Source organism: Athene cunicularia, assembly GCF_003259725.1.
Source record: "Athene cunicularia isolate RWA chromosome 17 unlocalized genomic scaffold, athCun1 chr17_part1, whole genome shotgun sequence".
NCBI classification, from domain to species: Eukaryota; Metazoa; Chordata; class Aves; order Strigiformes; family Strigidae; genus Athene; species Athene cunicularia.
Window position 1 is genome coordinate 10,925,360 of NW_020799122.1, and position 13,082 is coordinate 10,938,441.

The 13,082-nt window shown below is 54.8% G+C and overlaps 1 protein-coding gene across 4 annotated transcripts in view; it reads left to right on the plus strand.

Moving 5' to 3' along the window:
* LRSAM1 (leucine rich repeat and sterile alpha motif containing 1) overlaps window positions 1-10,328 on the plus strand; it is a 30,013-nt gene extending 19,685 nt beyond the window's left edge. For 3 of the 4 annotated variants that reach the window (XM_026860143.1, XM_026860144.1, XM_026860145.1), the window contains exons 16-25: window positions 1,008-1,107; window positions 2,095-2,182; window positions 2,904-2,978; window positions 4,493-4,573; window positions 6,805-6,900; window positions 7,499-7,597; window positions 8,413-8,544; window positions 8,978-9,059; window positions 9,356-9,504; window positions 9,991-10,328. In XM_026860143.1, coding sequence (XP_026715944.1) covers window positions 1,008-1,107; window positions 2,095-2,182; window positions 2,904-2,978; window positions 4,493-4,573; window positions 6,805-6,900; window positions 7,499-7,597; window positions 8,413-8,544; window positions 8,978-9,059; window positions 9,356-9,504; window positions 9,991-10,116 — 1,028 coding nt within the window. In that variant the 3' untranslated portion in view covers window positions 10,117-10,328. The remainder of the gene's footprint in view (window positions 1-1,007; window positions 1,108-2,094; window positions 2,183-2,903; window positions 2,979-4,492; window positions 4,574-6,804; window positions 6,901-7,498; window positions 7,598-8,412; window positions 8,545-8,977; window positions 9,060-9,355; window positions 9,505-9,990) is intronic. The other variant, XM_026860146.1, reaches the window with a different exon arrangement.
* The last annotated feature ends 2,754 nt before the right edge of the window (window positions 10,329-13,082 follow it).

Below are 13,082 nucleotides of genomic sequence, written 5' to 3' on the forward strand. Positions count from 1 at the left end.
AACCCCCCCAGTTCCCCCAGCCACTCCCCAGCAGACCTGTGCTCCAGACCCTGCCCCAGCTCCGTTGCCCTTCTCTGGCCACGCTTGAGTCATTCAATGGCCTTTTTGGGGTGAGGGGCCCAAAACTGAACCTACTCATCGAAGGGCGGCCTCACCAGTATAGAGGTGAGATCCCTTCCCTATCCCTGCTGGCCACGCTAGTGCTGACACAAGCCAGGATGCCATTGGCCTTCTTGGCCACCCAGGCACACTGCTGGCTCATGTTCAGCCAGCTGTTGATCAACCCCCCCAGGTCCCTCTCTGACTGGCAGCTCTCCAGACACTCCTCCCCAAGCCTGTAGCGCTGCTGGGGGTTCTGACCAAGGTGTAGAACCCAGCATTTGGCCTTAATGAAACTCCTCCAGTTGGCCTTAGCCCATCACTCCAGCCTGTGAAAATCCACTGCTTCAGCTCACTGCCGGTTCTCCTTGGGGTGCAAGCTCTGCTCCCTGTGTAGCTACAGCATCACACAAGGAGTTTGTGAGACTGGATGTAAACACACGAAGTGCTTCATATTGCAGAGGTAACTGTAACTGGTCAGGTTCCTGAGGCAGGAGCTGTGTGGAATAGTGCTAGGGAGCCTCTTCTAATCATGATGACCATGGACATATCTGCTGAGCTTACAAGGGAAATGGAGTCTGTGTTGTCACCCCAAGGATGGGTTACTCGCAGCAGGATGAACAGAGCTGCAGCCCATCTGAGGGTCTGTAGGAGGTGGCTGGGCTCTGAGTGCTGGAGCAATCCAAGCACAGGCAGAGTGGAGTTTGCTCAGCTACTTTCCCAATAAATAGCTGTAATTCTTGCAGCTGAATGAGTCTGCTCTGAAATGAATGAAGTGGAAAAAGCAAGGACAGGTTGGAAATGAGAGAAAGCACTGTTAGTTTCAAGTGATGTAGCAGCAGTGGTAGATGATCGCCTGTTCTAGACACCCGCTTCTGACACTGACTGACAGTATTTCTGTCTCCTAGCTGCCATGCAACAAATGCTGGCTGAGAGCTACAAGAACAAGCTCATCCAAATGACCTACGAGTCTCGTCGGCAAGACCTTGTCAACCAGGCCTGCTCCAGGTACAGCGGGAGGTGTCTGGGGCTGGTGGCACTATTGTAAAGTCCCCGGTGTAACTCCCATATACACAACTCCTGCAGCCGCTGGAATGCAGCAGGATAGCTGTGTAAGAGCAGGTAACAGTGCAATTTAAAGAAACAGTCACACTTGATTAAATGAACTACCTTCTAACCACAAGAATATGCGTGTTAACCATGTGGGAAGAACTATCACTTTTTTACACTCTTTATTTTACTTTATGCATTCTCCTAAATATGGAGGATGAAATTAGACTGGTCTTCTTTCTGTTTTGTTAGCCAGTTCAGTGTCTGACTCCAGCACAGAACTCATTTCCTCACCTCCCAGGGTGGTGTCAAGGATGCTGTTTGTATATACATAGGACTTGTTGCATTCCTGTAGGTACAGACATGTCCAATTTCTCACCTTTTAATCTGGCACTGAACAGAAACAACCTTGGTGCCTGTGACCTGCCCAACAGAGGACAGTGGGCAGACACTGTCCTGCCTGCAAGTGCAAACAGTATATGCAGGCAATATAATACGTTTCTCCATTCCTGGATTCCCTGTTGTCTGGTTTTCCTTTTCACAGAATCACAGAATCGTCTAGGTTGGAAAAGACCTTGAAGCTCCTCCAGTCCCACCATGAACCTTACCCTGACTGTTCCCAGCTCCCCCAGATCCCTCAGCGCTGGGTCAGCCCGACTCTTCAACCCCTCCAGGGATGGGGATTCCCCCCCTGCCCTGGGCAGCCCATTCCAATGCCCAACAGCCCCTTTTGCAAGGAAATACTTCCTAATATCTAGTCTAAACCTTCCCTGGCGCAGCTTGAGGCCATTCCTTCTTGTTCTATCACTTATTACTTGGTTCAAGAGACTCATCCCCAGTTCTCTGCACCCTCCTGTCAGGGAGCTGTACAGGGCCATGAGGTCTTTTTTGTGTCCAGACTCTCAGACACAGCAGTAACTCTGTGGCAATTCCATCTTCTTGCAGCCTAGCTGAGATGGACCAGAAGTTCCAGCAAATCCTGGCTTGGCAACAGCTGGATCAGAACAAAGCTGTTAGTCAGATCTTGCAGCAGGTAGGCAAGGGAGCAAACTGCTTGTGGGGGGGATCAAGGGAAAGCAACTGCAAGTGAAAGCAGGGTTGAGAGTGGATCACAGAAGCAATGGTGGCAGGGCTGGGCTGCATGCAAGTTACTTTATTTAACACTGCATGCTAAACTTTGAGAATCTCTGGTATTCTAACAAACTGCCTTGGGTGGTTGAAAGAAAAAATTAATTGTTTTTTAACTAGACAGCAAATTTTCAGAAAAGGCAGCAGCACAAACCAAAGCAAAACTGGTCTGATGATTAATATGATTTTGGGATAGAAGTCCTGTCTTTTTGGCAGGTTTCCTGGGTGACTTATGGCAAGCTGCCTACAAGAAGCATTTTGAAAGCCTCTGCTCCTTTTGAATACCTCCTTTAGAATCTGAGATCTCTGCAGCTCATTTTTTAGCAGTGTTGGGCAGCTCTGCCCTATTGCACAGCCTGGGTGCTCAGTGCTGCTGGAGCTGAGTGCTGGGGTCATACAGAGCATTCAAAGTGTGTGTTTGAAGAACATGAATATAGCTTCTGTGTCTGTCTGTGAAGTGGGTTTCACCTTTTGGGACTGTGGGATCTAAGTCACAGTGTCATCAGCACACTTGCCAACAGTCAGCACTGTTCAGGTGCTTGAGTCACTGCAAGGTAACAGGGTTTCTTAGCCCATTTGCAGCTGCATCAACAGCCTCACTAAGCAGAACTTTTCCTGTCCCTTAGATTGAGATGCAGAAGGCTGCCTTTGAAGCTCTCCAAGTGAAGAAGGATCTTATGCACAGGCAGATCAGGAACCAGGTGAGTCAGCAACAGAGAAAAAGAGCAGCCAGCTACTGAGCTCATACTGCCATTCGATGAGACACTTCTGAGGAAGATCAAAGCTCTGTGAGCATAGAGCAGGGTCTGGAGGGAATGAAGAGCTCCTGTATTGCTAAGAGCTCTGTAACAAAGCGTTGGGCAGTGCTGGTTAAACTGCAGTCTCCCAGCTCCATAGGAGGGAGTGTCAATGCAGGTTTTAAGTTGGGGGGAGCAGTGGGATTGCCATTGCTTCACTCATCCCAGCACTAGTGGGGGTGAAGTGCTGGAGAGTGGTCACTAGAGGACAGACCTGCGTTGGCTCTGTCGGGGTGATCTGCAGTTGCAGCTATGATTTCCTTCAGGTTGTTTACTTAGCAGGGCTGCTGTTTCCACATGAATCCACTGCATCTCCATCCAGCACATCAGAACTGCACCTCGAGCCATAAATTCACCTTTTCTTTCCCATTCTTAGCCTGCCTTTCTGAGCTCCATTCTGCAGAAGGTGCAATGTGATAGGTGGGGAGAAGAGCAAGAGCTGGTGGAGAAAGTAGCGGTGGTCGATGTGTGAAGATAGGTGGCTGGTTTCTGACACAGTGGGCCAGAATCTTCCCTCTCCTGATCTGACTCTAGCAGAAAAGTCTGGGGTCAGGAGTTGGTGGATAAGCTTAAGAGCTTGGATATATTGAGTCACTCAGTGACCAACCTCTGCGTTGTGCTAGAAGCCTATGGACTGTGCACCGACAGTCCAGGAGATGAGTCTAACAACTCTCCATTGCTTGAGTTCATCAACAAGAGCCCTGCAGTTTGCTCGCACTTGCTCTGTAAACAAAGAGAGTTTGTTCCTTCATACCATGGCTGGACCTTTTACTACCGAGATCCAGCATCTTGCACAGGCAGTGAAGGGGCTGGAGCCGTGGGTGCTGCCTGCTGCAGAGCCCCGGTGGCAGCGGCAGTTCGTGGTCAGTGGCACACATGAAGCAGCGTGGCCTGGGGATGGTAGATGGCCTGGCAGATTGGTGAGCTGGGCTCTCATCTTGGCTTTGCTGTGGGATCCTGGGCAGCTCACTTCACCTCTCTGTGTCTCAGTTGCCCCACCTGAAAGAGCACATATCATTATGGGATTTTCTGGAGCATCTAGAAACCAGGACCCTGCCTCAGTTAATCTGCAGTTTGAGTGGTGATGCTAGGAGGACTTTGACAATCAGTTGCTGCCTTCTGGAGTGGCTGCAAAAAAGGTTTGTCTGAAGGAACTGACTGCAGTGTGCTTCTAGACTTCAACAGAGGGTGTTCAGAGCAAAGAGACAATTAGAGAGTGGGGGACACAGCTCCTCAGGCAAGAGACAAAAAGTGACCTAAAGAGCATGCGTCACAAGAAGGGCATTAGTAGATTCCCCAGACTTCTGGGCAGCTTTGCAGTGCTGTCCCTCCCAGGGCAGCAGTTAGACCTCATTTTAAAAGAGCATAAATTAAAGTAATTTCAAATGTCAGTAAAAAATGTTTCATCTTCTGTTTAGATTAAATTAATAGAAACAGAGTTATTGCAGTTGACACAGCTGGAGTTAAAGAGGCAAGAACTGGACACAGAGACGCTGCAGGTATGTAGGGCTCTGGGGCTGCCCCACCACCCTCTCTCTGCTCTGGGATCGCAAATGCTCCACTTGCTTCTTTTGCTCCTTGCAGTTTCCAGATGGTTTTATGCTTAGTCAGAAAGGTACTTACCCACAGGATACCACAAAACCCTCTTTGTCCTGGTAACGTGGGAGCATGGCTGCTGCTCCTAAACATCTCAATGCATTTTTAGGGGAGAGACAAACGAGTCGGCCCTGACAGCAATGGGCACTTCCAGGTTTGCTGGGGAAGGATTTTGCGATCCAGAAACACCTGCCTGCCATGCCTTGCATGTCTTCTTACATTGTTGTGTTGTGTTTTGTTTTTAAATACCTGCCAGTGATGGCTGTCAGTTCTCCCCCTTCATGTCTAAGCCTTGTCTCCCAGGCTGCTCTGCCCACCATCCCACCATTCGATGGAGTGACTTCATCAGCAGTCACACATGGAGGAATATCAAGTTTGGCTTAAGCAGCTTGGCTTTAGATTTTGTTATTATGCCTTTGCATCAGTTGTTTTCTTGTGTGCACTTTTTGCCAGGTTAGGTCACCTGTTTAGTCAGCCTGAAATCAGTAGCAAACACCATATACTTTTCCAGAGTAGTGCACACAGCAGGTTGGGATGTGCTGACTTAAGACAGGATTGCCTCTGAGCCCTGTGCTGGACACCTTGGAGTGTAAGATTTGGGTTGTGCTACCTTAACTCATGCAGCTCCTCTGTATAATGCTGCAGTGTTGGAGGCCTGATGGTGAGGGACCCCCCAAAGGTCATGCAGGGAAGACGAAGGAGCCCCAGACAGGTGTGGTTCAGATGCCACTGGACTGGAGTGGTTCCTGTGAGGTGAGCGCAGGAGCTCCAGGGGAGTGCAGAAAAGGAGCCTCTGCCCCAGTACCCATCTGCAGCCCAGCAAACAGCACACCGTGTCTGCAGCTTCAGCACTGGGTGCTGAGAAATGAGGCATAAACTTCTCTGCGTACCCGCTGGCCGTTGGACAGCCAAAGGGGCCCTGCTGCACCCAAAAAGGGCTTTGGCAGAAGCTTTTCTGCTGTCATGCTAGATACCTCCCACGCATCAGACGGTTGCTTCATCCCCCCATAAACAGGTGCTTTAGTAATGAACTTGATAAATCTTCGGAAAGTGGGAAGAACCAAAAGCACTCTGAGAAGGGGAGGTGTTTGTGCAGGTCGCTTGCAAGGTGACTCTGGGAGAGCAATATCGGTGGGGTGGCCGCAGCTCATCCCAAGGTTGGCCGAAGATGCCTGGGTTTCTCCTCTGGAGCAGCTCCCATGTGTCGTTAGTTGTTCTCTCACCTCTGTGGGGGTCCTGACGCAGCAAAGCTTTCCTGCCTCCGTCAGGGCAAAGCATCTCCCATCAGCTACTGGTCTTGGCTGTGAGAGGCAGACGTTCCTCTCTTCTGCTTAAACAGAGGACCCTGTCCCTGTGTAGGGTCCCGATGCTGATCAATGAAGGTCTCCCCACACTTCTCCTGTAGGAAGGTCAGCCTTCTAACAGAGTCCTTGTCCCTTTGCCCACGGACATCTGAAATCCTTGTGGCTGATGACTGCTGGCCTCTGCTCAGTGCTCCTCCCAGCAGGTGTGAGCTAACTGGGACTGAGCCATGCAGAGATGCCACACAGTCCGAGGTTCCCGAGGTGATGAACTTTTCATTTCCCAGTGGTGTGGCTGCAGTGATGTGGCTGCAGCGATGACTTACCTTGCCCTGGCACCTGTCAGTGCTTGGTGTGAGACCCTGGTCAAAGCAAGCTCCCCAAAGGCATGGGGAGGTGCTACCTTACCTGTCCTGCGTCCCTGCAGACTTCTAGACCTAGTTTCAGGTGGTCTTTCTCAGTGAAGGAGGGGAACCACGGACACTTGTAATGCCATTGACAACTTCAGAGGGAGTGGTGAAGAACCCCTCTGAAGGGTTCTCTGAAGGCTAGCGTGGTCTGGGGCTGTGCGGGGTGTGCTGCGGGTTGGCACCGCTGGGTAATGGTCAGTGCAGGACCGAAACAAATGGGTGCAGCTTGGGTCTGCCATGCCAGCTGCTAGGAGAGGATTCAGGCTGTCTGCTCAGCCGGGCTGAGGGCCTGTGGAGCACAGAGCTCCCACATCTGCTGGGACTGGTGTGGGAATGGTAAGTGCTTCACTGGAAATCAGAGCAGGGTGATTGCTTGCAGCGATACAGTACAGAGATGTGGGTGCCAGAGTCCTTCTATTGCAGGGGGTGATCACAGAGCAACGCCAAGCACTCGGCTACCTGCTGCAGCAGCTGCTCAAAGAAAAGAAGCAAAGGGAAGAAGAACTGCGACAGATACTGGTAATGAAGGCCCCTGGTTAGGAGCTGTAGATGAGGAAGCGCATAGGCTGGCTGCAGGGAGAGAGTCCCTGGGACAGCACGGGGATAAAGGAGAGCAGAGGAGGCTTCTGAGGGGTTGTGCCCAGATCCAGACACTAATTTAACTTCAAGAAGTGCTAGTGTGAGCTCTCAGGGGCAGAGTTAGCACCACTCCCTGGTGTAGTGTGAGCAACCGTCATCATCATCAATTTATCTCCCGTCGGGAAAGGGAGTTGGAGGGAGGGGAGAGCACAATTCCACAAGGTCCTTGTGTGTGACCTTGTAATCCTGAAGACCTCCAGACTCTTCTGAGCTTCAGGAGACCAGGTGCAGTGTCTGGGGCAAAGTGACTGGAAGGATGCACAACCCTAGCCTGGACACGGGGATCAAAGTGGGATCAGCCTGCAGCAGGCAGAAATGCCCGTCCTCCCCTAGCTGTGCCCAGGGCAGCGCTCTGAGCTGGCACAGCCCCACACAGCCCAGGCTGTCCCTTACCCCTCCTGAATGTCCAACTCAGGCTGCCCTAAATACCACTTACAATATTATCTTGGGCTGTTGAATGAATGAGTTTGTTTTTCAGCTGGAAATGGAGGCAAAGAGCGAAACCAAACAGGAGAACTACTGGCTGATCCAGTACCAGCGCCTGCTGAACCAGAAGCCCCTCTCCCTGAAACTCCAGGTGTCTGCTGCAGTTAATGCTTTCGCTGTAGTTGTGGGCTGATCTGCAGAGCACGGGGGGAGCAGAGGCAGCCTTGCCTGGACCCACAGGTTCAGTGAAGTCAGGGAGCAGGGCACTGACCCCTTGAAAAGCTGACAAGCCAGGGGACACCCTGGGCTCATCGTGCTCTGAGGGGGGCTGCCCAGCAGCCCTCTCATTCCTGTACGTTGGGGGTTACGGGGCTGCCCAGGTCTGTAAGGAGCTGACACCTCAGCTCTCTGCCAGCGGGAGCTGCCATCCCACTGCGGGGCTGCTTCCCCGGAGCAGGGGACTCTGAGCTCCTTCCAGGCAGGGTGATTTGTCCAGCTGAACACTCAAACAGCTCTGCTTGGTTCCCCAAATTGTCCTGCAAATCTGTCTGAATGCAGCAGCAACTCCTGCCCCTTCCTGTCCTACTATATTGAGCCAGGACTTTGTGCTGTTAAAATACCCAGGGGGGTGGCCACGAAGGGATGGTCTGAGCTCTGCCCGGGCTGCACATCGGTTTGAGTGTGCAAAGCAGGTGCTGTTGCAGACATTGGCTGCCAAAACGGTTGTGTTTCATTCTTGCTTAAAACACAGTGATTTGAACTGTGCTCATAAAACACCCAGGGCCACAGCTCCCTGGTTGCTGTTGGGCTTTAGAGCTTTAGTGGCTTTGGGGATACAAAACACTTCAGGCAGGGCAGAGGGCAGGAATGAGCACACTGCCTGCCCTTGCTGCCAGCCTTGCTGCTGCCTGTCTCCGTGCTTTTTTATCGAGAACGAAGTCTGGGAGTTTGCCTTGTGTTTTGCAGGAGGAGGGCTTGGAGCGGCAGCTGGTGAACCTTTTAATCGAGCTGTCTGCTGAACAGTATGTGCCAGTCTTTGCACACCATCAAATATCCTTGAAAACGCTCAGCACCATGACTGCCAGTGACCTGGAAAAGGTACGAGACAGCAGATCCATGGTGCAGGACAACACTGACTGACCACCCCCCCCCCCATGCTGCCAGCCGGGCTGTGCTCGTGGCTGTGCCCATGGCGGGTCTGGCAGGAAGGGTCTTGGTGTTCTTGTGTGTCCCCCCCAGCAAGGAGAGGTGCCAGTGCTGCTCTGTGCCCTGTCCCAGGGAGCAACAACTCTCCCAGAACTCTATACACAAGCTGTAGCTTGTCTCTGTCTCAACATCCTTCAGATGTTCTCTGTAGTAGAAATGGCACTGGGGGAATTCCCTTACCTGGCTTTGATGCCTGGTGGTGGTGCTTCCTTGGCATGGCTGGGTCTGGCCACGAGGCCCAAGAGTTTGCAGTGGCCCCTTTGGGCCATAGGTCTTCTTTCCCCTCTGAGGGCTGACAGCTAACAGTCCTTCTCTTGCTCCGCAGATCGGCGTGATGGAGGCTGGCCTGCAGCGTGCCATCCTCAAGCAAGCTCAGGAGATCCTGGCTGTGGCCAAGACAATCCCAGGTACCACTGTTTCTTTTCTGCCTGGTCTCTGATACCTTTTACACTCGCAGCAGGTACCTGAGCCTTGAGCGGGGAGATCTGCAGGGCCAGATGCTTCCCTTTGGGTGCAGAGCTTTGCGGGGCTGGTGTGGAGGAGGAAAGGCAGAGATCTGGCTTTGCTGTCAAGCTGGTCCTATCAACTTTCTTATTTATGGGAGCGCCAAGGGCCAACCTGCCTGCAGCCACCCCAGTATGTGCCGGGTGGGTTGGGGGTGGGCAGCTCTCCTGGTGCTCAGACCCCCTGTTTGTGGTTGCAGAGCTGCTGAGGGCGGTGGATGCCGAGGTCCCCGCAGCCCCAGAACCCAGCGCTCCCTTCGAGGAGCCCCTGAGCCCTGCGGTCCCCACGGCTCCGCCACTGCAGTGGGACCAGAAGAAGTCGGAGTGTGTTGTCTGCATGGAGCAGGAGGTAAGAGCCCGGCGCAGGCCTGGGGCTGTAGCAGGGGCAGCAGCCAGCACCCCCCTATGTCTGTGTCCCCAGCTGGGCCCTGGGCAACGCCTGGATGTTCATCCCTCATGCTCGCCAGCACAGCCTGGCTGAGGCACGGCAGCGGGGAGCGGGCAGGGCAGGCAGGGCTCCTTGCAGAGCTCCTGTGCCCATCTGTCTGCAGAGCAGCTGTGGGAAGCATCCGTGGGGCTGCTCGGTTCAGCCCTGAGCCGTGTCCTTCCCTCAGGCCCCCCGCAGCCATGCTCTCTGCAGCGCCCAGACCCCCGTGCACACACGGCTCTGCGTTGCGCCAAGGCTGGGGTGTGGGGCTCTACCTCCTGCACTGTGACACCCCCCGGTGATCCCCATCTCCTCCAGCCCCGATTTCTCCTGTGCTGGAGTATGGCAGCGCTGGGATGAGTGTTACAGGACAGCAACACTCTCTGTGTCCTCTGTCTCTTCCCGCAGACCCAGATGATTTTCCTGCCCTGTGGCCATGTCTGCTGCTGCCAGACCTGCTGCCAGCAGCTGCTCACTTGCCCTCTGTGCCGCAAGGACATCGCACAGCGCATCCGCATCTTCCACAGCAGCTAGGCGGGGCGGAGGACGGCGAGGCTGCCCCTTCCCGGGGTGATGCCCCTCTTCTACTCCGTGTCATTATTAAGACACTCACACAGCATGACCAGCACTGCCCTCCCTGTGCACGGCCCCGGGCAGGCTGCCGGCTGCACCCAGGAGTCGCAGCATCCTCCACCACCCCCGACTTCTCAGCCTCTGCTTGGGCTCCTCCTTCACCTGTGTCCACTCCTTCTGTCCTGTATGAGAGCCCTGGGTGATGGAACTGGGTGCACCTGCGGCCCCTCCTCTTTGGCTCATAAATTTGCCTGCAGAAATGCCCCTTGCTCAGCGAGGACACAATTAGTGCCATCTTCGCAGTCACCTTGCAGTGACCTTGCAGCCCCCCGCTGTGGCCAGGGCAGCGTCGTGCTCCTGCACTGTTGCCCAAAGGTGGGTGAATCTCCTGTGGGAGGACTCAGTCAGGCCGTGGGATGCTCTGCGGTGCTGACAGTGCCTTGCACTTAGGTCATGCCTAAGGTCTGGGGCTTCTGCCCCATGTTGCGTGTGTCTGGAGCTGCAGCCACAGGTACTGGTGCCAGGGCAGAGTGAGGAGCTCCCCAGCCCCCAATTCATACTCCAGTTGTAGGGGAGAGTCTGCAATGGCTCCAGGACTCGAGGGACTCACTTTGGCCAGAGGGGCCCAGTGGGATCCCTCATCCAAAAAACAGGCGTTGGGAGCAGAAAGCCTTGCTGCCACCATACAGGCAGCTCCAGCAGTGAATGGGTGGGCTGGGGCTGTGCGTGGCACCACTCCACATTGCCTCCGTGCACGGGCGTGCAGGCAGTTCTCCATCGTCATTAATAAGTAACGATCCCTGTCTGTCTTTTGTCTCTTGACCTTGAAGTATAAAATGCAGAGATAAGCCCCGTCCCACCGCAGCCCTTCCCCCTGGAGAAGCTATTAAAAAGCAGCTGGTTTCTGCTGGTGGTTGTTTGTGGCATTTTTCTTTCTGGAGGGGGAGGACACTCGAAAGCCAGGGGCTGCGGAGCCGTGGCAGAGCCGCCACGTGCCCAAGTGTCCTGGCATCACCTCCCCCTCCCCCACATCAAACGGGGAAAGATTTGAGGATCTCAGACTTCTCCAAGGGTGTTGCTCACTGCCAGGGTCTTCCAGGCATCAGGAGACCTCGGACCCTCCACTGAGGTGCGGGACACACACGTGGCCTTGTGGAAGTGGCCGGGTGGCTGGTGCAGAGTGTGGTGGGCCACCAGCAGTCCTGGGGGACGTGCCACAGCAGCAGAGCCAGGCCGAGTCTGTGTGGCCCTGGCTGAGCCCTTTGGGGACAGCCCTGGGGACATTTCCTTTCCACAGCCTCTGTGTTTGTGTTGAGCTGCTGCTCCACATAGGAGCTGGCAGGTGCCATCCAGGGACTTGCTGGGGACCCGGCCAGGGGGTCACATGGGAGCAGCTGGCGAGTGGGGTGCAGTGAGGGGAGCCCTGGCAAGGGAGCCCGAATGAGGGCAGGAAGATGCTTGGAGGGCCCCCCCCACCCCCTCATCCTACCGGGGTTCAGGCACTGGAGGTGCTTGGTGGTCCCCAGGATGGAGTCAGATGCTGACCTGGCAGGGGGTGAAGCACGGTGAGGCTGCAGGGAGCGGGGCGGGTCCCAGCCCCACAGGGACCAAACCCCCCTGCCACATCCTGCTCCCCCAGGGCACTCGGGGACCGCGCTGGAAGCCCCACATGTCTGGCTGGGAAGACCCCCCCAGTTCTGCCGGCTGCCCCGGGTCCCGCCCAGCACCAGCGATGCTGCCAAAGGCCCGTCCCCTCTGCTGCAGCGGTGCCGCCATGGCCTTGGTGCCCTGCACCGTGCTGGGGGCTGGTAATGAGTGACAGGAGCTCAGGGCAAGGTCTGCTGCCTACCCGTAAACAAGTGCCGGATTTTCCCGGAGTGACGGCAGCACCGGGCTGCCCTTCATCCCCGGGGCCACCCCAGCCCTGCACAGTGCCAGGGCCAAAGGTGCTCAGCTGTGTATGGGGACACCACAACCGCTGGAGTGTCACCGGGGAGCCTGGGGACTGCCAGCTTGTCCCCACCAAACAATGCCCCGTGTCACGCCAGGCTGTGCTTGGGCATTTTTGTGTTGACCCAGCGCTGAGGGATCTGGTGGAGTTGGGAATGGTCGGTGTGAGGTTCATGGTTGGGCTGGATTACAGAGTCACAGAATCATCCAGGTTGGAAAAGACCCTCAGTATCACTGAGTCTAACCCTCAGCCCGACTCTACAAAGTTCTCCCCTACCCCACATCCCCCAACAGCTCATCTAAACAACCCTTAAACACACCCAGGGATGGTGCCTCCCCCACCCCCTCCCTGGGCAGCCTGTTCCACTCTCTGACCACTCTTTCTGTGAAAATTGTTTTCCTAATGTCCAGTCTGACCCTCCCCTGTTGCAGTTTAAAGCCATTCCCTCTTGTTCTATCGCCAATCCCCTGTGAGAAGAGCCCAGCCCCAGCCTCTCTGCAATGTCCTTTCAGGGAGCTGTAGAGAGTGATGAGGTCTCCCCCCAGCCTTCTCTTCCTCACACTGAACAGTCCCAGCTCCTTCAATCTCTCCTCACAGGGTTTATTCTCCAGGCCCTTCCCAGCCTCGTTGCCCTCCTCTGCACTCGCTCCAGCACCTCAAGATCTGTCTCCTACTGAGGTGACCCAAACTGGACACAATGCTCAAGGTGTGGCCTCACCAGTGCAGAGCACAGGGGGACTGTCACCTCCCTCCTTCTGCTGGTCACACTATTGCTGATACAAGCCAGGATGCCATTGGCTTGCTTGGCCACCCGGGCACACTGCTGGCTCATGGTCAGCTGCTTGTCAGTTAGAACCCCCTGACCCTTTTCTTCCAGACAGCTCCAGCCACTCCTCCCCAAGCCTGTAGCCATGCAGGGGGTTGTGGCCCAAGCGCAGGACCTGGCACTTGGCCCTGTTGAAGCTCATCCCGTTAA